Below are 25,024 nucleotides of genomic sequence, written 5' to 3'. Positions count from 1 at the left end.
AGCCAAAAATCTGCCCTTGGTGATTTTTTCACAATTTGGGTTTGTTGCGAATTTGTGATGTTATTAATGTTTAAAATAATGTGTGATAGTTTCAGACCGGAATATAACTGGCATCTTGTATTTTTTGACACATTTTCAAGGTAATTCCTACTCTCAACATTGTCAATAATATTTTTAAAGGCCGATATCTCAATTTCCAATTTTATAATACCATAACTTACGAACACAATACCTTCGCTTATGAATGACCGATTTAATTAGAAAAAAACGGATTTGTGGAGCAAAATATCTCTATAAAATAATAAGATATGTAAAAACCTCAAAAGTACTCCTTTTGACATGACACGCCACATTGTAGGTGGACCTATTTAACACAGCAGAGAAGATCGGCTCTTTTTTAAATTTTATTTTACTAATACTTCTACTACTACTAGTGTTGTTTATTTGTACACTTTTCATTTTTTTCATGATTTATTTCACTTTTGTACTATTTATCTTGACTTATGGAGTTTTTATGTAACCCTATTAATTATTTTCCTCTTTAGTTTTATACCGGGTGTCCCAAAAAACGGTTACATGTAGATTTCTGAAAACAATATAGTTAATGTTAACAAATCTTAATGTCCTTTTCATGACATAATCTATGCACCCTCTACTAGTACTCCTGTGAATTTCAAGTTCACAACGTGCGTATTTTGCCCGCATTCCACGCATTCCCAGAGGATGATTTAAGCACTTCCCACCACGCCACTGTGTTGACTTGCGGTTAGCACAGCTGTGTGAGTGAACTCACCACTGCACGCACATTCCATTGACGGGCATGGTTAAATTTGAATTAGGACTGATATATTTACAATAAAAACGCATTCACAATGCTAGTCGATTTCACATTTTATGTTACCTACAGAAGGTGTGAATTATCTTTCATGCCAGGGATGCAAATTGTGATTTCTTCCTCAGGAGCAAGGTTTTTAGGCGCAAGATTTCCTCAATCATACCAGACAAAAAAAGGCAGTATCTGGACAATGTGCGCGCGTAGCGCGAAAAAATTTGGTATTTTACACTAGTTTGGGGTCAATTTTGGTGTGACACAGGCTCCTTTCCCCTTTTTTCTTTTCCTTTGCCCCCCCATTTCCTCTTTCATTTTTTGTCAGAGGGAGCACAATTTGTTCAGTGTTTTATGGTTCTTTTTAAATTTCCATAATATTTTCCAGGTCGTCCTCTCCTCACTGGCATTAGTATTGATACACTGAATTCCTTCATGACTTTTATTCCCATAAAATCCTCACTGCCGCCTGTCTATAAATTTACTACTCAGATATGATTGCCGCCTCTCAATAAATTTCCTCAGTTATGTGCCTCGTGTTTTCACTTGCCTGTCTTGTTCCTGTTATATTACATTGAATACCTCCTCCGGTGATTAATTGTAAATTTCCTCATATGTATTATAACCCAATTTCCATACACCAACACCTTCCTCTTTTTCGCTATTATTTCGTGAGTTCTTCCAAATTTTGCACATTCAGTAGCTTCACTGCCTCACAGCCCTCTTTGCTGAGATCTGTTTCCCTCTACATAATCTTCTAGGCCTACCTCTATCTCACTCCTATTCTTTTTCTTTCCTCTTCCTCTCCTCTTTTTCCATCTTCCTCTTCTCTTTTCTTTTCTTCTCCATCCCTCTTTTTTCCTCTCTTTCTTTTTTCTTCCCAAGGCATTATTTCCTCAATCTTGACTGTCATTTCCTAGGAGCGGTGCTCCCCGCTCCCGCACAATTTGCATCCCTGCTTCATGCATACATCACTTTAGATCTGAAATCGACCAAGTAATAATGACACACGCACAATTCTTAAACAACATCTTTTGCACAGAATTCAATGGGATTTGAAAAGTAAAGTAGCAGTTGTAACTCTGGTGATAACACGTTTGCAGTGCATGATGGGGCTTCCTTAAATCATCCTCTGACGCATTCCTGAACAAACTGTTTACCAAATTTACGTGACATAATTGTAGCTAAGTTCTATAAAGCATATCCATGTACAAAGTACTCACATTTTATGGAGACTCGACGTTTCGAAACCTTCTTGTCTGGTTTCCTAATCATGAGTGATGACTTGATCCAGCAACACTGGTGGTGTTTCTAGAAGATGTAGTGTTTCTAGAATTGTTCTGGATCAAATGGTCATAACTGTGACTGAGGTTGAATGCTGCGCCCCCTTGGTTGTTCATTGCTTTGTCTCCCCTGCGACGAATCCATATGGATTCCCTTATCCATCTGGGATATCTTTCATCTTCTCGGTGGAGGAGCTTTGCTCCCTCCCAGTCTATAACGTGGTTTGTTGCGGCGACATGGTCTGATATGGCCGATTTGTGTTGGTCTGATATTGAAGAGAGTCTATTTGCTCTGGTTTGGATTTTATTGATGATTTTGTCTGCTTCCTTCCTATGTTCTTTGATACGTCATTTGTCCATTCAGGACTCACACCACCCATTACAACATAAACTTGGCGTAGTCAGAACATTATTGGACAGAGCTGAGCGGATTGTCACAGATCACCGATGTGTCTGTTTCTCCACGTGCTTGATGATCTTTTGCCAATTCTTGTGAAGATCGTCAATAGATCTTTGTCCACTGGACGATTTCCTGACTCATACAAAGCCGCTCGTGTCATGCCACTCATTAAAAAACCCTCTCTTGATAGCGAGGACATGAAAAACTATCGGCCAATTTCAAATCTGCGGTATGATTCCAAACTTGTTGAACGGGTAGCTGTATCTCAAATCCAAACTTACCTGAAGGATAATGATCTCCAGAGCAATAATCAGTCGGCATACCGCGAGGGATGTAGTACTGAAACTGCACTACTGAGAGTGGCTAATGATCTGTTACAGACAATTGACAAAGGTGACGAAGCTGTGTTGGTGTTGCTGGACTTTTCCGCTGCATTCGACACCATCGACCATCAGGTGTTGATTGATCGCCTAGAGAGCAGGTACGGAATTAGCGACAAAGCGTTGGACTGGTTTTCATCCTACCTAGACAATCGCAGTCAGACTGTCGCCATCAGTTCTGCTCTATCTAATCTATTCCCTATGCCTTTTGGTGTTCCACAGGGTTCCGTGGCAGGCCCTGTGATATTCACCATGTATAGTGCGCCAATCGAAGACATTGCAGTGGGAAATGGAGTCCAGTGCATGTCATATGCTGACGACACCCAGCTTCACATTTCTATGACGCCATCTAATAGGAATGAGTGCATTGCTAAACTTGAACAATGTCTCGTCGATGTGGAGTACGTCTTGGACTGTCCGGAATAAACTTCAGCTCAACGCTACCAAGACAGAGATCCTGCATGTAACATCCCGGAATCGCCAAACTACTCCTCTTGCTGAAGTTCAGGTTGGAGATACGAAAGTGAAACCATCTTCGTCTGCTCGCAATCTGGGAGTGATATTTGACGATAAGCTCTCCATGACACAACATGTGAACAATGTTTGTGGGAACGCGACACATGCAATCAGATGCATTGGACGGATAAGACACTATCTGGATCAAGCAACAACAGAGAAACTCGTTCACGCCTACGTAACATCGCGATTGGACCAGTGCAATTCTCTTCTATACGGACTGCCTGACGAGGAGATCGCGAAAATGCAAAGAGTGCAAAACACAGCAGCAAGGCTTGTCACACGCGCAAAGAAGCAGGACAGCATCTCCAAGATCATGCGCGACTTACACTGGCTCCCTATCCGCAAGAGAATCGCTTTCAAGATCAGCCTACTTACTTTCAAGGCTCTTCATGGACAAGCACCACCATACATCTCGGAACTCATTACACCTTATACCCCTTACCGGACTCTTCGATCTTCGACGCAAAACCTCCTCAAAGCTCCTCACCGTCGCCCACGCACAGCGTATGGTAGAAGATCATTTGCAGAAGCTGCATACAAAGAGTGGAACAATTTGCCTTTGCATGTACGACTTGCTCCATCCATCAATGTCTTCAAAACACAACTCAAGACTTTCCTATTTAATCAATAATGTTGTCATGTGCAATCTCATTCAATTGACTTTATAAACTGTATTTACTGTATTTTTGTGCAATCATGCGGAATAATGTCCAGAGGAAGAATGTCCTGATGTCGTGGTTTTGTTGTTGTTTTTTCCTTGCTCATTTGATGGCCTGATATACAGGCTACCACGACATGACATTCTGCTCTCTGTTCTCTTTTATTGTGTATTATTTGTCTTTATTTTAATTTGCTATTCCTGTTGTATAATATTAGTTTTTAAATCAAACTGTAGTTTTATTCTAAGATTTGACTGTATATTGTAGACTTAAGTATTCTGGTATTTTTATACTGTACTTTGTTTTTTAGTTTGTTAAGCGCCTTGAGACCCTCTGGGTTAAGGGCGCTATATAAGAGCCTGTTATTATTATTATCCCAAAGACAGACAGAAAGAAGAAGACCACATCCGGCAAGCACTCAAAAAATGTAACTATCCTGAATGGACAATTAATAAAGCCAAAACTCAGCAAAGAAACAAAACGCCCCAAACCAAGAAAAAGACTGACCAGAACCAACAGTAAAAAGGCATGGTAGTACTTCCATATGTGCAAGGAACTTCAGAAAAACTCCATCGTGTCTTCAAGAAACATAACATCGCCACCGCCTTCAAACCTCACAGCACACTAAGAAAATCACTTGTGCATCCAAAAGACAAACGCGAACCCACAGAGACCACGGGCTGCGTATACGAAATAGGCTGTAACAACTGTGACTTTGTCTATGTGGGCGAAACTGGAAGACTCCTCAGCACACGTATCAAAGAACATAGGAAGGAAGCGGACAAAATCATCAATAAAATCCAAACCAGAGCAAATAGACTCTCTTCAATATCAGACCAACACAAATCGGCCATATCAGACCATGTCGCCGCAACAAACCACGTTATAGACTGGGAGGGAGCAAAGCTCCTCCACCGAGAAGATGAAAGATATCCCAGATGGATAAGGGAATCCATATGGATTCGTCGCAGGGAAGACAAAGCAATGAACAACCAAGGGGGCGCAGCATTCAACCTCAGTCACAGTTATGACCATTTGATCCAGAACAATTCTAGAAACACTACATCTTCTAGAAACACCACCAGTGTTGCTGGATCAAGTCATCACTCATGATTAGGAAACCAGACAAGAAGGTTTCGAAACGTCGAGTCACCATAAAATGTGAGTACTTTGTACATGGATATGCTTTATAGAACTTAGCTACAATTGAACATTGAACTATCCAAATGAACATCTTCCAGAATACGTGACATAATGCAACACGAGGTTCACTGCCCGCACACGGCGCACAGTGCATTTGGCGGGTCATTTGAATAGGTCCAGGCATAGCATAGCAGACGTGGTATATTATTTTATTGAACAGATAATTTGACTTGTTTAGTTTTATTTCGAGAGTTCAGTTAGAAAATGGACAACATTCTTACAGTACATAACACAGAAGCGATTTCAACTCAACTAAACCCAATTAACAAAGCCTAAATGCAAATTTTTATTACTTTCATTATGTTCATGGCAGAAATGTCTTCATCCAAAAACTGTCCCTCTCTAATGACCTTACTTTTTTAACACCAAGAGTCAAGAAGCTCTAAAATGTGCAATATTTCATTTGTCAATAAATATGGTTCTTTAGTGCAATAAGCTTGTCAACCATGGAAATAAAAATAAGAGAAAAATAAAAGTAATAAGAAAAATATGAAAACATACGCTACAAGATGTGCTTGTGTTCAACTTTCTTTGTACGATATTTTGATGATTGGTCACTTGACACCCCTGTCATCTTGCCCTCATAAGTTAAGTTGCTTTTAAGATACGGAGTTGAAACTAAAAAAGAATGACAAGAAGGATGAATAAATAATACCTGAAAAAATGACATTGTTTTGTTGTACCATCGCTTAACACGGTTCATTTTCTACATGTAACCTTTTTATGGGACACCCTGTATTACAAGGTTTGCTCCTCGGTTTGTTTATTTAAGGTATGAGAGATTTCATTTATGGTCAAATGGACGTGGCGAATGGACGCTGTTCGTTTTAAAGCGGACGACAAAACGGCCGAATGGACGTGAAAATTAGACAAATGGACGTATACATGTAGTCACAAGTAACCAATTCCATGCGGCAAGCAGACGCGAGTCCATTTCCAAAATGGACGTGAAAAACGGACGTATATTTGCTGAAATTATAGGGGTTCATTCATATATTTTCATGACTAAACGGTTGTAACATAGTTAAAACTATGATTTTCCTTCATATTTCCAACCCGGCGATCTCACATCCGGGACACCGGGCAAACGCTGTTTATGCCCGGCTCTTGACCAATCACACGCGCTGTTACATAGCGTGTATGTATGAATGAAGAGATCGTCACTGAAATTTCCCGGAAAATGGTAAAGAAGTTCTTTAAGTAAATAAATACCCCCCCCCCCAAAAGCAACCCACAAGCAAACAATATGCATGATGTTAAAGTGTATTATCTATAAAGTTTTTTTTAAATCTAAAATGTGTTAAATGAATGAATAAATTATTAAATAAATAAAATAAAATAAATATTATTATTTTGTATTATTTATCAATGTATATTCAAGACTTTATTTGAAATGAGTATTGTTATGAATGCAGTTGGATAAGTATTTCCGATGTACACTTAGTCATGATAAAAATAAAATAATAAAAAGATACTTTGGCTTTGATCCCGGTGGAGTTCTGTAGAAAAATCCCTCCCTTTTCCAGAAAAATACACCACTAATTTTTTAGGATTAAAATAATATTATCAAGTTCTGCCAAATGAAACATAGCTCAATCCTGCACTCATAGAACTTGTTCGTTGACATTACTCAGTAAGTTGATGCAAGTCGTTGCGTCAACTTTCCGAGTAATGCCAACGCGTACAATTTTGAGTAACGCTGACTCGATATCATTATGTTGGTCGCACTCATTTGCACTTACTTTATTGAGTTGTTACGACTAAGAAAATGAAACTAAGTTAGCATAACTTTCTAGAGGTGTGCTATAGTATACAAAATTTTGCACTGATTACAAAAATAAATATTTGAATACTACTAATTGTGCAGAAAATGATCCAATTACGTGAATTAAGTAACAAAGTACCAAATTGGAATAACTCTGAACTTGAATTCAGAAGTTGGCATTACTTAATATTTTTTTAATCCCCAAAAATTAGTGCTATATTTTTCTGGAATAGGGAGTAAGTATTGATTTGTATTAACCCCTTTATGAGGTGATCAGCGCCGGGGGGGGGGGGGGTATTCACATGTATGGATGGTACGGGTATTGTTTTTTTAATTTTTTTTTTCGGATTTGGCGTATTTCTGGACCTTGCTAGAGCTAAATGCTGCGGTGACTTTAAAAAAAACCAACATTTTGTTTCTTTTTATGCAGTTTAAGTTATAATTTGTGTTCATGTCATAGTCTTTTAATGATTTGGTGGCCTTTTTTTATTTTCAACCATGAAAGATCTTAGCATTAGCTCTAGATAGGTCCAGAAATACTCCAAATCTGGAAAAAAAATTGAACTTTACTTATTTTTATTTAAAAAAAAAAAAATTGAAAAAAAAAAAAAAATTGGTCAGGCCTTCATCTGAGGAGCGGGCGGTGGAGGACAAACAAACAACTTTTTTTTTTGGCCTTATGGAAGAGTCAAGTTGAACTTTCCCATTATTGAAAAATTATATAAATGCCACACTTAATAGTCACCTTCTGTGAAAATATGAAGTCAATCAGGACTACCGTTTAATTTTTATGAGTCCTTTTGCTGGTACCATGTATTTTGAATGAGAGCACACAATGCACGGTAAAGGCACCAGCTCTGAAACTGACTTTAACTTTTTAAAAAGTTGATTTTTGCGTTATTTTAATTTCTTTTTTCTGTTCAAACAAACTTTCTAACATTACCTTCATACCTCACTGGACTCCAACTCGAGTTTTTTTAAATCCCAATATGTCCAACTTACTGGATATTTTGTAATTCACTCCATTTCAATTTGCGCGCATTTCATTTCGACATTTGAAAAACCCGCCTACAAATGTGTATATTTTTGATAGAGAATAAACATCTTTAAAGTAAAGGTAAAATGAAAATAACAACAAATAATGTTTCTTTTCCTTAAACTAGACCAAGGGCAATAACACTTTGGGTGCTCCTTTTTATTTCAATGCCAATGAGGTTAAGAAAATGGCAGTTGTTCCAAATCTACCTTACACCATAGACAGTAGTGGGCTGATATTCAAATTTTAGATGTCTCTTGGACAAACATTAAAATTGGGTATCGCAATCAAATGTGTCATAAAAACAAAACGGTAAATCCTAATTCCTTGATTTTTTTCACACAAGGTCACTGATGGATATATCATATATAAAATGTTTTAAAACATACAAGATTCAACTCGGTTCTTAAATAGAAATGGATTCTTTTCTCTATTGCACTTTTTTTGACTCACCCTGTATTATAGCAATATTTTGAACATTTTAATAAGTAGATTATTCTCCTTGGACTTTTAAATTTATGATGCACATTTTGCGCCTGAAAAAATACCAATACCATGATTTTGACACCACAGAATGCATATTCGTGCTTTTTGATGGTATCGAACAAACCAATTTATTAGTTGGTGAAAGCAGTATCATGGATTAATAAATCAGGATGTGGCACTTGATCATTTGCATGTATCCCTATTCTTATGTTAATAGCGTATTGTTATTAAAATGACTTTGTGACCTTGCTTGGGGGCGTTAATATTTCGGACAGGTAGAGCTTGACTCGGGAGTATGATGACGTCTCGTATCGTACAATAATAATCTATGTTGGGTTAAATAAGTTGAATAATCAACTTTTTGTAGTGTATATCATATCTTTATAAAATAAATGTATTTTTTCCCAATTTATTGCATATAATCTTTGAAGTTTACATGACTTTATAGCATCTAGAAAGTGCATAGCTGAAATGAAAGCTAAACTGCGGAGCACCCTGACTGCGTGAGAGAATTCTTGTCAAATATTTTTGAATTAATACAGATAGGGCGGTCGCAAACATGGTTTATCCGCATTGAAAACATATTTTAATTAATACAATTTAATAATCGAGTATACCCAACGCCCATGATTACACTCAACTCTGTAAAACGAGCTGTGAATGTTATAATGTTGAAAAACGTAATTTCACGCAATTTCACGAACACGTGTTGATAATTGACGTTTGATTCAGGGACACAGTGGTTTCGGCATTCCATGTCACCAGACAGGGTAGGCCATGTGTAAAGTGAGCGGGAAAGTGAGCTAACGTGCCGAACGTACATTTTAAATTATTTCTGCATACAATTATAAGCTATTATACAGTATCGTTAAAGCCATACATTTTGTGACCATCACCAGTCATGTAATAAAAAGATCTATCACGGAATTGTCATGATTTAACTTTGTTGTGCAATAGGCCTATTAGGCCTATATGCAATTCTTCATGTCCACCTACATAAGCCTAAAAAACATGATTTTAACATGATTTTCGTTATACTGTGTATTAATTTGGCCAAACTTTGTTGTTAGTATATAACCAACAAATGTTTTGACCATCCCCATCAAAGTATTTTTGAAACTGCATAGGTTACACGGAATCCGAAATTTATTTATTAATGTTCATTAGAGATTCGTACACAGTCTAAAATAGCATAAAATCAAGGGTGTTAAAATAGAGGTTGTGCATATGACGTATCATACCGTAAACTATGGCGGACTTCTCAAATGCATTCAATAAATGATTGCAATCTACCGCGACAGTTCGTCTCACACACATAACAAAAACGCACTACTATCAAATAGGTTGATGACAACATTTGATTGAATGGACTGCACTACGCCATGATTACGGCGAAGGACATCGGTTCAAATCCATTGTTTGGACCCAATTGATTACTGAGAGCGCACACACGTAGGCGGCTTGACGGTCGAGTGAGCCTATTATCGTAATCCCTTTCTGAGGTCTATGGTTGAATAGGCTGGTTTCACATCATCGATGTCATGAAATTCCTATGTTCCTACGTAAGAAAATGAGCCAATGGACGTGATGAATAAAGATCATATTTTTAGATCATTGTGGCTCTATAGAAATGAAATGTCAGTAGTATATGGTGCTTTTATATATATACTTTAAAAAACAATAATCATGCTGGCAGGCTATCGCCAATAAGTCTGTATTAGGCTGCGTTCACATAGAAGTATACTATTCGGGTATACGGTGCACGTTTTACAGGTGCACGCGTATATAGTTCAATCGAGCAAGGCAATTTCATAGTACCGGGTCACATAAGGCTACGATCGCATAGAAGTATACTATTCGGGTATACGATGCACGTTTTGCAGGTGCACGCGTATAGATTAAATCGAGCAAGGTAATTTCATAGTACCGGGTCACATAAGAGCTATTCGAAAAGGCCGTATACCTGCGTATAGTATAGTATAGTGGGAATCGCGCGTGTTCGATTTTAGTGCAGCGTATACCGTCCAAATTTTAAAAACCTAAACCATATGTGGGCAAATTCATTTTTTAAATAGATGCACTGTCTAATTCTGCACATTATGACACCTCATTGAATGCAATGTGACCTCAAGAAGTAAAGTTACAAGCATTTGATAAGACGAAGAAAATGGGTAAACTGACATACTCGCTATTCGCTATACGAAATACGCTCATTCGATCAGGCTGAGTTCACATAGTATACTCCTATATGAACTCAGCCTGATCGAATGAGCGTATTTCGTATAGCGAATACCGTATACCGTATACTTCTATGTGAACTCAGCCTTAGTGTAGATTGATAATCATTTACACTCGAGAACACATGTACGAACAACCACACAAAATGGCGCCACGATACAACGTCAGGTCAGGTGACAAGGTTTTTTATTCCCAAATAAACTTGTATTTGCTTACATGTCATGCATGTCACTTATTTCCTTCGTATTGTTGATATTAAATCCTAATTTCGACATTATTATAAGAAAAAGTCATTCCCTTATCAAATTAGAAGACTTTCTTTGAAAACAATTCACTGCTGCCTGATGGGATCATAGTAGTTGACCCCATTTCCGTTCATTGTGACCGCGAAAGAGGGCGCTTTTACGCTCTCTTCAACAAGTACGATTCGCTAAACTTACGACACCTTTGTGTGGTGACCTCAATCACATGGGCTGAATAAGAGTTGGTGTGAATTATTCATAACCGATCGATAACTTGCCTCAATTTGTTGACAGAAAGCCAACCAAATTTGCCATAGGTTTGCGTGGCTAAAACAAAAACCGTGAATTTAGTGCCACCCCCTGGCAGTATTTCTAGTAATTACTCCCCCCTCCGAGGCTCCAGCGCCATATTATATAAAAATCGGATAATCTATTGTTTAGTGTGCATATTTCAGAAAATATGGCTATGAAAGGTAGTTCGTAAAACATAATGCACGGAATGACTTGTTCCTATAGCTAACATTGATGAGGTTTCTCTCCTGCATGTGTTATTTCGTGTGACATCTTTTCGCGGTTTGTGATGAAAGATTTCTTGCAGTAGGTACATTTATGAGGTTTCTCTCCCGTATGAATCTTTTCATGCAATTTCTTGTATCTCAATTGGCTGAATGATTTGTTGCAATAGCTACATTTATGAGGTTTCTCTCCCGTATGAATCATTTCATGCAATTTCTTGCCGCGTTTTTTTCGATGAAAGTTTGATTGCAGTAGCTACATTCGTAAGGTTTTTCTCCTGTATGAATTATTTCATGTCTCTTCATGTTACTCAATTGATTGAATAATTTGTTGCAGTAGCTACATTTATGAGGTTTTTCTCCTGTATGAATCTTCTCATGCTGTTTCTTTTGTACCACTGTCCCGAATGATTTGTTGCAGTATCCACATTTATGAGGTTTCTCTCCTGTATGTATCATTTCGTGTGACTTCTTTGCGCTGTTTGTGATGAAAGATTTAATACAGTAACTACATTTATGAGCTTTCTCTCCTGTATGAATCTTTTCATGTTCTGTCTTGTGTCCTGATTGACTGAATGACTTGTTGCAGTATCTACATGTATGAGGTTTTTCACCAGTATGAATCATTTCATGTAATTTCTTTCCCTGTTTTGTGATGTAAGATTTATTGCAGTAGCTACATTTATGAGGTTTCTCTCCTGTGTGTATCATTTCATGTGTCTTCTTTTCACGTTTTGTGATGAAAGATTTATTGCAGTAGCTACACGTATGAGGTTTCTCACCCTTGTGAATCTTTTCATGGTGATTCTTGACTCCCAACTGACTGAATGACTTCTTGCAATAGTTACATTTGTGAGGTTTCTCTCCTGTATGAGTCATTTCATGTTCTTTCTTACGTCCCAATTGACTGAATGACTTGTTGCAATAGTTACATTTGTGAGGTTTTTCTCCTGTATGAATCATTTCATGCTGTTTCTTGTTTCTCAAATGACTGAATGACTCCTTACAATAGCTACATTTATGAGGTTTCTCACCCTTATGAATCATTTCATGTTCTTTCTTGTGTGCAAATAGTCTGAATGATTTATTGCAGAAGCTACATTGATGAGGCTTCTCTCCTGTATGAATCATTTCATGCCGCTTCTTTCCCAATTTTGTGATAAACGATTTACTGCAGTAGCTACATTTATGAGGTTTCTCGCCAGTATGAATCAGTTCATGCCGTTTCTTGTATCCCAATTGGCTGAATGATTTCTTGCAGTAGCTACATTGATGTTTCTCTCCCGTATGAATCTTTTCATGTTGTTTCTTGCTTCCCAATATGCTGAATGATTTATTGCAGTAGCTACATTGATGAGGTTTTTCTTCCGTATGTATCATTTCATGTCGTTTCTTGTTTCCCAAGTGACTGAATGATTTTGTGCAATAGCTACACTTATAATGGGTTTCCCCTGTGTGTTTCAGTTCATGTAACTTCTTTGCGCATTTTGTGGCGAAAGATTTAATGCAGTAATTACATTTATGAGGTTTCTCTCCTGTATGTATCATTTCATGTAAATTCTTTTTATGTTTTTCGGTGAAAGTTTTAATGCAGTAGCTACATTCGTAAGGTTTTTCTCCTGTATGAATTATTTCATGTCTCTTCATGTTACCCAATTTGCTGAATGATTTGTTGCAGTAGCTACATTTATGAGGTTTTTTTTTTTTTTTTTTCATTTCATGTTGTTTCTTTTGTGCCACTCTCGCGAATGATTTGTTGCAGTATCCACATTTATGAGGTTTCTCTCCTGTATGTATCATTTCGTGTACCTTCTTTGCGCGGTTTGTGATGAAAGATTTAATACAGTACACACATTTATGAGCTTTCTCTCCTGTATGAATTTTTTCATGTTCTGTCTTGTGTCCTAATTGGCTGAATGATTTGTTGCAGTATCTACATACATGAGGTTTCTCTCTCGTATGTGCAAGTTCATCCAAGCACTTGTTTGATGTGAAGTTAGACTTCTTGTCACAATCACGGGTATCCGTATACACGTTATGCTCGTTTGAGTTCTGATGACACGAATTCCTCTGTGGTGCATCGCTATCTTCACTTCTCCTCTTTCGCATCCTGTTGATTTGTAGCTTGACGCAACCAGCTTTTGGTTTTATACTTGGATTGTTGTACCAGTACGGTTTAATACTTAACTCATGGTTGCGAAGATGTGATTTATAACGAGGAATATTCTCGATAAATCTTCTCTTGCAATACTTGCAGATTGGATGTGGTAGTACATCCCATTGTTGCTTAGGTCTAATCATGTTGTCTGAAAAGGAATATCAGAAAAACAAATATTAGGTAATGTTCAGAAATACCTTGGCGGAGTGGATGGAAAATTTTATTGTTCTTGTATAAAAAACTTTTGACCCCCTCTCATCTTTTCAAACCAGAATTTGCTTTCCCCTTCTGACTCCCGTGGCACTTCACAACTTATTACCTGCATGAAGATTAATTACAATCTGATTAACCACTCCAGGTTCGTAGGAACTGGTAATTACAAGACGTCTGCACGTCTGGTAATTACCAGTTTCTACGAACCTGACTCTCTACACCAACATATCCATGCCACTTATTACAACAAGTTTCCACAGACTGAGTGACAAACTTTAATGAGCTGTGATATCATCACCCAATTTACATCTCGCCGTCCACAGCCAATACAATTGGAGCACCATTGGCCTCATGACCAACAGAAAAAGTTTGGGTAAGAAATTCAGACCAAGCAAATTTTCAAGGTGGCGTCCAAAATTACCGCAAAATAGTAGTTTTCCATTACACTATAGCTACATAGAAATGACTTAATGATACAAAAATATCAATGAAATGAATGTTTCTAATTAACAGAAATACATATGTACGCATTGGATCTATATGAAGATTGCATTACTATATAGATAATCTAGTAAGAGCACTTTTGTCCAATTTCGGCAGCTCTACTTACAGTATATGGGTGATTCCCAAACCATCAAACTTGGAACTGCTCGTAAAATGCACTGAGCTATTTTTAGCTAATATGAAGTATTATAATGATAATTTTGTACCTCGAACCATAATGTATGCCAACAAGTCGTGTTAAAACGTTGTTTGTTACATGTATACTATATAAATAAACCTAAAAGGAATCAAAATAAATAATTTATTTAAGGCATATTAGTGATCTATTGGTGCATTATGTTATTTTAGTGGATTTCAATAGAAATAGCCTATTCTGGTGGCCATTTTGGACGCCATCTTGAATTGGAAAGATGCAAAAGAAACAAAATGTGCACATATTTATTCCTGTTAAGTAGAAACATTCATTTCATTGATATTTTTGTATCATTAACTTAGTCATTTATATTTAGCTATAGTGTATTTTAATGGAAACCCCCTATTTGGCGGCCATTTTGGACGCCATCTTGAAATTTTCCTTGGACTGAATTATTTTTTCTGAAGATCTTGGCATATACTAGTATAACATAAAAATGCACGGTAAGACTTTAAAACAGTTATATACACGAACTCCCCCCTATAGAGCCTATAGTAAATAGGCCTACATAACCTGATATTTTGTGTTTGATGTGTCATTCTTCTTTTCGGGGACTGTCCAACCTTCCTTAGGGGGCTGGCATTTTCTTCGGAAGGGAGGTCCCAAATATGTCGGTGACCGGAGTCAATTTTTTATGACCCCCCCATCGCGGGCAATTTTTTTTACGACCCCCCTATCTTGGGTCGAACATTTTTATAACCCCCTTCCATCTACAAAAGACTCAAGACCAATTATTCATTGCCGGAACTAAGGCGCAGAATGCGTCATAACGAGTGAAGAAAGTGCAGGGAGCGCGTTAAAATTTTTATCGTAAGTGTAAAGAAGACGCATAGATTGTACGCAGATTTCGATTGTGAAGTTAAAGAATGCGCGCGCAGCGCGCGAAAATTTTGAGTCACCAGCCATGAATAATTCTATAACCCCCCTATTTTGGGTGTTAAAAAATTATAACCCCCCTATTTTTGGTTTGAAAATTCTATGACCCCCCTGTATTTTTGGGACCCCCTTCCGAAGAAAATGCCAGCCCCCTTATAGGGAAGGAAACGAACCTACAATCTTGTCACGTTATAAGTACTAGCGGAATTAAAACAACATTCACACAGTACTACAAACTCACCTTTTTAAGTAAAATGTCTCATAAAAGCCACCTCTTTCACTGATGATACTGATCGTCCTGCCGATACTAAGACTAGAATGTAATTAGTGGACAGAAGAACGGAAAGCTTTATAGAAGTCGCTCACCTTCGACAGAATGGAAGACCACCAAGTCCGTGTTTCCTGGTCCGAGCTTATTAGTTCACGTCAAAAACTAAAAATAGGCTAAATTGATCGAGTGGAGTTGGCAGTAATCAATATGAGCGATGCTTTTGTAACCCCTGGATTTGTAACTATAGGCATTCGTCTGTATGACACTCGGGAATCGACAGTCACCTCTGTAAACAAAGACCGAAATTACCTGACTTTCTTTCGACGTAATATCCCCGTCAAAGATGTTACTTTGTAAAATATATGTTATTCTGCACAATATATTTTTATCGCGGTTGCGCTCAGTTACAGCCACGTATGACCACTCCGTAGATATGGCGGACGGTGATCGATCGATTTACCAAATGACATAGCAGAACCTCATATTTGACTTGCCTATTCTCATTCTCATATTCTCTGCCAATATTTACCCAAGTCATTTCAAACAAAATCGATCTAGCCTTATCTGGAATGAGCGTTTTGAGCGTTTCGACAGTATTTTTTGTGGGACATGAGAGCACATCAGACATATCAAATAATGCATTCTGAATACGAAGAATGTCCTTCTGATATCAAATAATTTTGAATATTTGAAATTCACGATATAATACAAATTTTATGACAAATTATTAAAATTTGATATTTTTCACATTTTTGATATATAACAGTCCTCGAAGTAAATTTTATAAATCTAATGACATATTCTTCAAGTGTATGTAGCTGGGAGGAAAAGCCGACGATCAATTGAAATTTTGACCTTTCATATTGAAGATATGGATTTTTTCCAAAAAAGACCTATTTTTTTTTTTGGTGTTTTTTGTAAAAAATCCATATCTTTAATACGAAAGGTCTAAATTTTCAATTGATCGTCGGGTTTTCATCGCACCTACATACACTTTAAGTATAAATCATCAGATTTATAAAGTTTACTTCGAGTACTGTAAAATATCAAAAATATCAATTTTTAATCATTTGCCATAAAATGTGTATTACAAAATTATTTGAGATCAGAAGGACACTCTTCGTATTCAGAATGCAATTCGATATGTCTGATGTGCTCTAATGTCCCACAATAAATACTGTCCAAACGTTCATACCCCACCCCTTAAAATAAAATTGATATTTTAGGCGGACCTATTTAATGTAGCACAGAAGATGCACCTTCTCATTTTCTTTGCCGCTACTAGGCCTACTTTTTTTAAATTTATTTTTCCCTTACTCATTTATTTCATATAGTACTTTCTTAATTTCTTTTTATCTATGATTGAGCTTTTGTGTAGCCCTATTCATAAGATTATGAACTGGTGGCCATGGGCAACAGGGACCCGTTATTAGTTTGGACCGCCCCCCCCAGTGTGTATTAATGATTCAACTAATAGAAAAATGCATAATCTAGAGAAAGCCCGAGGATATGGAGTAAGTCTAGCCTACTGACCAGAGGCGTAGCTAGCTTTCATGGGGGGGGGGCAAAATAAAATTTCGGAGGCACAAACGAACAAAAAATTGCACTTGCATCATACAAATTACATATACCGGTTTTGTTTTTTAGAGAGACTGCACATGTCTTTGAGATTCCAAAAAGGCTAAATTTGGATGATGTGCGCGCTAGCGCGCAACAATTTTGTATTTTTAGTCACACTATTTTCGCCCATGCTCAGGATGAAAAGGGATTTAATGTGATAATTGTGCGCGCACCGCGCCAACATTTTGTATTTTACACTATTTTGGCCCATGATCGGGTTGAATTTTGGTGGAAAAGGGGCTCCTTGCCCCATTTCTCTTCCTTTGCCCTCCAGATTTTCTCTTTCATTTTTTGTCAGAGGGGCACTTTTTTCTTTCATTTTTTGTCAGGGGGCACTCTGCGCCCCCACCCGCCGGCTGGCTATGCTACTGCTACTGAGCAAATACCAGATTACTATTTAGAGAATAAACGATAGGAATTTTTATTTTGCCTATCCTCTACCGTGTGATAGACGACAGGCAGGTCCACACTACGATAAACAAGATATTCCTGAAAAAAATTGGTGTCAGTTCCAATTTACAATGTAATTATTATTTGAATGTAATGTTAAAGATGGTTCCGAAAAATGGCCAAAAACAATTCGACAAATAAACCAAACAGGCAAATGTGGTGACTAATTTGCATATCTTGCGACAAAAATTGCATCGGATCTTACGACTGCCGCTTACCACAACCTCATCAAGTTACATCCCTATACACCTCACCAGTTCTTCGAAATGACAAAAAAACAACACCCAAAAACAATTTTTAAGTTAAATATGCAAATTAGTTACCTAATTTGCGCCAAAAATTGCATCAAGTCTTAGGGCAGCCACTTACCACCACCCTACCAAGTTATACCCCAATACACCTCACAAGCTCCGCGAAACTGTCGCTTCCTCATCAAGTTATATCCCTATACGCTTCACCAGTTCTTCAAATGTGTTGTTTTGCTGTTATTGTATTGTTGTATTTTGAATGAAATAAAATAAAGACTGATTGAAATGGCAAAAAAAACCCAAAAAACTATTTTTAAGTTAAATATGCAAATTAGCTACTTAATTTGCATATGTTGCGCCAAAAAATGCATCAAGTCTTAGGGCAGCCACTTACCACCACCCTATCAAGTTACACCCAGATACACCTCACCAGCTCCGAAAAACTAACCTGGAAGCCAAAGGCATTTAAAAACAAAGTTCACACAATACAAATGTATAAGACCCCATTATAGCATAAGGCAATTTATAAGTCCATTTTAAATGATTTTAAATGTGACGTATACAATTTGTCTATAACACAGGGAGATATAAAATGTAGGGATTTGGGTACTTTTTGTTCAATTTTCACAGAAATGGAAGGATTTTGACCTATGTTTTTGTTGTCTGATTACCCCTGGGTCGCTGAAACAAAGAATTATATTAATTAAATCACCTAATTTATAATTAATAAAGGACAAAGAAAGATAAAAGCAAAAGTATGCTTCATTTAGTTAAAACAATAGTAACATCCCTGTTGTGTACAAAAATATAACTCTATACGACAATGCAAACCAGGAACAATTCATGGACTAAGTGCACAGGGAAATGTTGAGTATGTAAATTAAATGGAACAGCCAAAATGCCAATGGGTATGTAATTGAACTAGAACAGCCTTAAATTGATATCGATATTAATATTGACGTCACAGATTCGATTTGTCACGTGATCGTCAAACCTGTACTAAAGGTGTCAGTTCTGCAGGAACTGACACAAAAATATTGGACCTGCCTAGATGTAGTTCACACAGTATTCAGTGAATAAACGAATTGGAGTTGACATTCATGTGGTCATGAATAGCGATTGAGCGCCAAATAAACTTGTTCTGCATAAAATGTTGTCAATGAATTAGACCTAGCAAACAAATGCCTTGGATATCGATTGGCAAAGCATTCTTCAATCTTCGGATGATTGATGTATAGGGGTGCTCATGACGGGGCTCATGATTGTAGTTTGATGGAGACGATGGGGTCAAAAACACAGACTGTCCCTGATAAACAGGACTCAAGTCTGGTACTTATGGATATGAGCAGTCATGCGGGGTAAACAGTACATACAACACATTACATACCAGTGTACGAGATCAATTAATGATGCTTACCCGCCGGCCTAATATAATAATGCAAACAAGGGAAGAGGCCTACGCATCATACACTGGAACATGGAAACATTCAAACAGTACAAACTAGCGCACGAGATCAAATTAATGATGCTTAATCGTATTCTTAATATACTGCGCCAATAAAGTATCCTTACACTTGGAAAAATAATCACAATTTCCAAACTGAACAATATTGGGGTAAATTTATTTTTTTTAATAGATGCACTACCTTATCCTGCACATTATAACACCACATTGAATCCAATGTGACTTCAAGAAGCAAAGTTACAAGCATTTGATTAGACGAAGGTCCAGTTTTAAAAGTGACAAACTGGCCTATTCAAAACTCCACAGACTAGACATCTGGTTTGAGAGTGGTGAATGGCTGATTTATGCGTTTACTCCGTTTAGCTTTAATTTAAAACAAAAGGAACAAAAGAAAACTGAAACAAAAGAACTGAAAAATAAAATGAAAGTTATGAAAAGTACAGAGAAGTAAAAACTTAAATAAAAACTGCTTTAAATAACGCTTCATTGAGGAAACTGTGTTGTCTCTTTGTTGCGGCTTGTTGGAATCTTTTTGCGCCTTGTATAGGCCAGTTTGTCACTTTTAAAACTGGACCTTCGTCTATTCAATTGCTTGAAACTTTACTTCTTGAGGTCACATTGGATTCAATGTGGTGTCATAATGTGCAGGATTAGACAGTGCATATAATGAAAAACAAACTTACCCCAATATTGTTTAGTTTTCTAATTATGATTATTTTTTCAAGTGTAAGGATACTTTATTGGCGCAGTATATATCAATATACAGGGGAAAGAAGAATTACGCATCGCACACTAGCACAATTAAACATGAATTTACAAATGGAAACATAACATAATAGGTTGAAAACGTTATTTTATCGTGCCGCCAGTACATGTCATGTCATGATTATACTTTGATAGAGGACGGGAGTAAAGAAAGTTTGATTAAAAAGTGTTATAAACACAAAGAAAAGCAAGGTTATCGGAAATATTCAATTATTCTCATGATCATACACGATACAAAATATACGGGGGGGTGGGGGGGAGGGGTCTCCTGGTTCGAGGTATACGGGGATGTGCCACGGTTTTAGGGTACCGTACCTTTTCAGCGATTTTGGTATATGATTATGGGTGGGTTTTAAGTGCATTGGACCAATATTTAAATGATAAATCCTTGGCGCTGCTTAACCCTTTAAAAAGGTTTTTTATTTACAACTACAGTTATCATCATCATCAGTCGGCTGCGGAGCAGGCGACTACAATCTTTCTCCAATCTTGGGCAAGCGAAACAATTTTATTTGGCTGCAGCATCCCTTCAGTATCTCCCAGGAGGTGCTGGACATACTGTAAGTACAGTGTGCGCGGCCGTCCCGGTTTCCTCTTCCCATGTGGTGAATATAAAGCGCATATTCTTTCACAGGCTCGCCATCTTCAAGACGCAGTATATGGCCGAGAAATTTGAGTTGATGATGACTCTGGCAACCAGTGGAGTGGTGTTGGTCAGGTTGCAGATAGTTTCATTTGGCATCCGATCCACACGCTTGATGTTTAACATGACCCAGCAAACACAAAACGTTTAAATGTCGGGTTAAATAAAGGGTATATTAACAGTACGACAGCAACTTAGCTCACTTCCGGTAATTTTTACCGGCGTGACCTCTGCTGTTACGTAACGCAATGTTGAAAATCAGGTGGCAAATACGGTTTTTAGAAAACATCAAAAAATGGAATACACGAGTCGTTTCTCCTTCATTTCCATATTGAGCCCATAGATAAGATATGAAACATGAGTATAAGGCAAAGAATAACGTGTAAAAGTTGAATTATTGTGGAAAAAATGAATGCTTTTGGTGCGCGAAGTAGCCTAAAAATGAGAGAAAATGCATGTCACGATCACTAAAATGGTTATATCTGCAGCTTTGAGGAAACGCCGGTCTAATGCTTTTCTGTTGTGATAAACATTAATTAACCACAGCTTGTATTAAAATTTCAGCGAAAATGAGCGGTGGAACAACCTAGTCGTAGGTTGAAAAGTTGCGTTCTTTGAGTCCTCGTGCCGGAAGCGCGCGTTGCAAGTATCACGATGCTTCACGAAATGGATCCCAGCCGGCGCTGTCTATTATACATGTTATATTGATTAATATAGCAATTAAAAACGTCTATTGTTATATATTTTATAAATGCAAAATACTCTATTGTGTAACAAAATATTGTAGTCGTCAAAGAAGGTAGTATCATCTCATTTAACTGAAGTACAAGCAGTTTTGAAAAGATTGTTGTTGAGTGAGATCCTTGAACACGTTGAACGAGAAATAAGATAGCAAAAGAACACCCTTTGCCCGAACAAGTTGCGATGGCTTAGTGGACAGAGCGAAGGTGTGCAGTGCCGAAGGTTGAGAGTTCGATTCCTATGTTATCTTATCGATGATGTGGAATTTTTCAGTTCGTTTTTCTTTTCTTTTTCCTCTCCCTTTTGTCTTTAATAATATAGGCCTAATGAATGTCGGCTTGAAGGCCCACTTTTTTCATGATTTATTTCTTGTTCATGTTTAAGCCTAATCCTACATTCGAGTTCATATCTTTTAAAAAAAATGCATTTAAGTTCAATAGCTTTCAATATGATATAATCAAATAAAGCATGTCAAACTTAAGTAATTTTTAAAAGTTCAAGAATACCGGTATAGGCCTAGGCCTATCAAATAAAGGAACGTCAACACAGATTTTCACGATTTTTTAATTGGACTAGACCCCTCCCATATCGGCAACATATTTTATGAGCTTTTATGCATATCAAATCACGAGATGCACGAATTTCAACCCTAATATTTTGGCATATTTGTAATTTTTACACAATGTTCAACTTACACCTCGGATTACACCTAATATAATTGGAATCAGCCAAGTTCGTTGTCTAGACCAATCCCCCATAGAACATCACAGTTAAGCGGTCAAGATATTAGGTGTTTTCTTTCATTTTTATCTCGCTACTTCTGCTTCAAATATAACGTGAAAACCTTCCTGACAGTTATTTACTAATATTATAAATATTGTTATAATTTTTGTAATAACAAAACTTCAAATTTGCCCGAAATCGTATATTATGGCTTTAATAAAAATATGAAAATTAGGATTTAAAAATATGAGTTAAAATCAAATCAAAAATCAAAGAGAGGTGCTTGCGGGGTTCGAACCAAGATCGAACTTCCAAATACATGTATTTACCACTAAGCCATACCAGAGATATGATTAATTCGGTGACAATATAGCAATGTTATTCCCACTCAGTGCCTCACTCGTGTATTCTATTTCTGGAATGAATTAACACCGTCCAAATAATGTAACACAAACCTTTATGCTGACTTTTAAAATTGTTTGAACGTTGGGAGTATTATTTTCAAGTTAAATAACCAACAATGGACAATTGACAATAAAAGTTTCTTTGCAGGAAAAACATCGGCCGTACAATATATGGCGTGACAGTAGTCACGCACAAAGATAAACATTTCAACATGTTCAATATACGACTACGAATATACCCCAACCAAAATTCACGAAATTTTCAGGCAAGCTAACTTAAGTTATTCTATAACATGACACCCATTTTTGATTCCGGCGCTTTTTCTTGCTTGATGATATGAACATTTTTGTGTTCGTGACATGCAATTTTTCTCATTTTCCGAGCTACTTTGGATATGTTCAAGCTTCTTTTTTTCCATTTAATTCAACTTTTACACGTTATTTGTTGCTTTACACAAATGTTTGATGTCTTATCTGTGGTCAGGGTACATGAATGATGCAATATACGACCCGTGTCTTCCATTTCTGGAGCTATTTTGATAAAAAGCGTTTGCCGGCTAAAATTTCAACATTGTGTTACGTAACCCGTGTTCACCAACCCGTATAAATTTTCTGTCGAACAAAAGAGGTCACGAAGTTGCTGTCGTACTGTTATGAGTATAAAACGTTTTCATAACCTTAAAAAAACATTTTTTGATAATCTACTGCTCAGCAAACAAAAATGTTTCACAGAAAACGTTCAATTGTCGGGTTATATAAAGGGTATAAAAACGTTTTAATGACATTCCAAAAACATTCTTGAAAACTTGATACAAAACATTCTAAACAGAATGTTATTTTGGGGTTGAAAAATATTTTGTGAAAAATGTTTGCCCAAAATATTTTCAATAACGTTTTAAAAACGTTTTCATGACCTTTTTATAATTCTACTTTTATTTTTTATTAAAAGGTTTTGAAAAAAAAAAAACATTTAAAGAACATTTCTGTGTTTGCTGGGTTCAAATATTTTAACATAATGTTATTTAAGTATTGACACAATATTTGCCAAAAATGTTTGCAAAAATAGTTTACAATAACATTTTGTGAAAACATTTAAAAATATTGTTGTAGTTTGTTTTCATACAAAACGTTTTAATACGTTATCATGACCTTTATATAACCCGACATTTTAATCTTATTAAAACGTTTTTACCTAAACCAAAAGCCAAAATATAACTTTTTTAAAACGTTTTTGTGTTTGCTGGGGACTCTGTAGCAACTACAGTATCCGTTGCAAAAAGTAGGTTGTAGTCTTTGCAAGACTGATTCACAACAAGTCTGAAGAGCTTGAATTAGGGTTTTTTCCAAGTTCAAGAAATAATTAAATTCGTTTGCTCTATTATCATAATTTAAAACCATATAAATGTTATGCTAATCTAATACGTTATTTGAAGAAAGCTAATTAAATTGTAGCCTGTATTTCAACCTCACTACGGTTTTAGTCAATGGGTATAACTATTATTAGGCCTATACTTTATGAGAAATAAGCATTTGGTTATCTAATAAGATAATAACTCGCCAGTCTAAGTCTACACCCAAGACAAACATACTGATAACAAACTATTAATAATTCTATCTAGTTTTCAATACATTTCATGTTTTCAGCTTCAAAGTTTTGTGGCAGAAGTGCCAGAGGGAAAGAGGAGAGGGAGAGCGGAAAGAGGGAGGCTAAACAGATGGAGCCTAGGCGAGGGGGACAACGAAGAAGAAAATGATTAAAATTAATTAAATAAAATGAGTGATTAATCTTTCATAAATTAAGGATTTGATAATCTTTTCGTGATAAAAACTCGGGAGGGTGAAATGTATTTGCAAATTGCATTATTACAATGTTAATCATAAATCTTAGTAATTAAAGTCCAAAAATTACTACAAACAGCCTAAATTATCATAATTATTTCATTTACATACAATACCGTATAATAATGCTTCACAGCAGTACAAAAGATATTAGTCTTTTGAATCTCAATCCAACATGGTATTTGAAATAAATACCACATTTTAATATTAATTGCCAAAAAAAAGAATCATCGCTTTATCATTTACGAAACGCGAAAAACGGGTGACTGCTAGTGCCTTCCAATATACGACCCAAAATTGTCAACATTTCAGGATTACGTTTCTAGCAGGGAGGGAGGGGGTCAGCCGAGAAACAAAAC

General features: G+C 36.7%; 2 protein-coding genes across 2 annotated transcripts; both read left to right on the top strand.

Moving 5' to 3' along the window:
• Positions 1-3,469: 3,469 nt before the first annotated feature.
• Positions 3,470-4,039, top strand: LOC140139370 (uncharacterized). Its single transcript, XM_072161144.1, has one exon. The coding sequence runs from the start codon at positions 3,470-3,472 to the stop codon at positions 4,037-4,039; it is 570 nt and encodes a 189-aa protein (XP_072017245.1).
• A 556-nt stretch (positions 4,040-4,595) lies between these two features.
• LOC140139358 (uncharacterized) lies at positions 4,596-24,580 on the top strand. Its single transcript, XM_072161135.1, has 2 exons — positions 4,596-5,091; positions 24,471-24,580. The coding sequence occupies exons 1-2, from the start codon at positions 4,596-4,598 to the stop codon at positions 24,578-24,580; spliced, it is 606 nt and encodes a 201-aa protein (XP_072017236.1).
• Positions 24,581-25,024: the final 444 nt, after the last annotated feature.

Source organism: Amphiura filiformis, chromosome 2 (genome assembly GCF_039555335.1).
Source record: "Amphiura filiformis chromosome 2, Afil_fr2py, whole genome shotgun sequence".
NCBI classification, from domain to species: Eukaryota; Metazoa; Echinodermata; class Ophiuroidea; order Amphilepidida; family Amphiuridae; genus Amphiura; species Amphiura filiformis.
The sequence above is the reverse complement of the archived record's forward strand: the minus strand, read 5'-3'. Positions and strand labels throughout refer to the sequence as shown.

Bases quoted from the DNA above. Each gene is read 5' to 3' on its own strand.
- LOC140139358 (XM_072161135.1), top strand. From the start codon at position 4,596: ATGGTAGTACTTCCATATGTGCAAGGAACTTCAGAAAAACTCCATCGT. The intron at 5,092-24,470 runs GTTATGACCATT...TCATGTTTTCAG, and splicing joins AGCATTCAACCTCAGTCACA to CTTCAAAGTTTTGTGGCAGA.
- LOC140139370 (XM_072161144.1), top strand. From the start codon at position 3,470: ATGACACAACATGTGAACAATGTTTGTGGGAACGCGACACATGCAATC.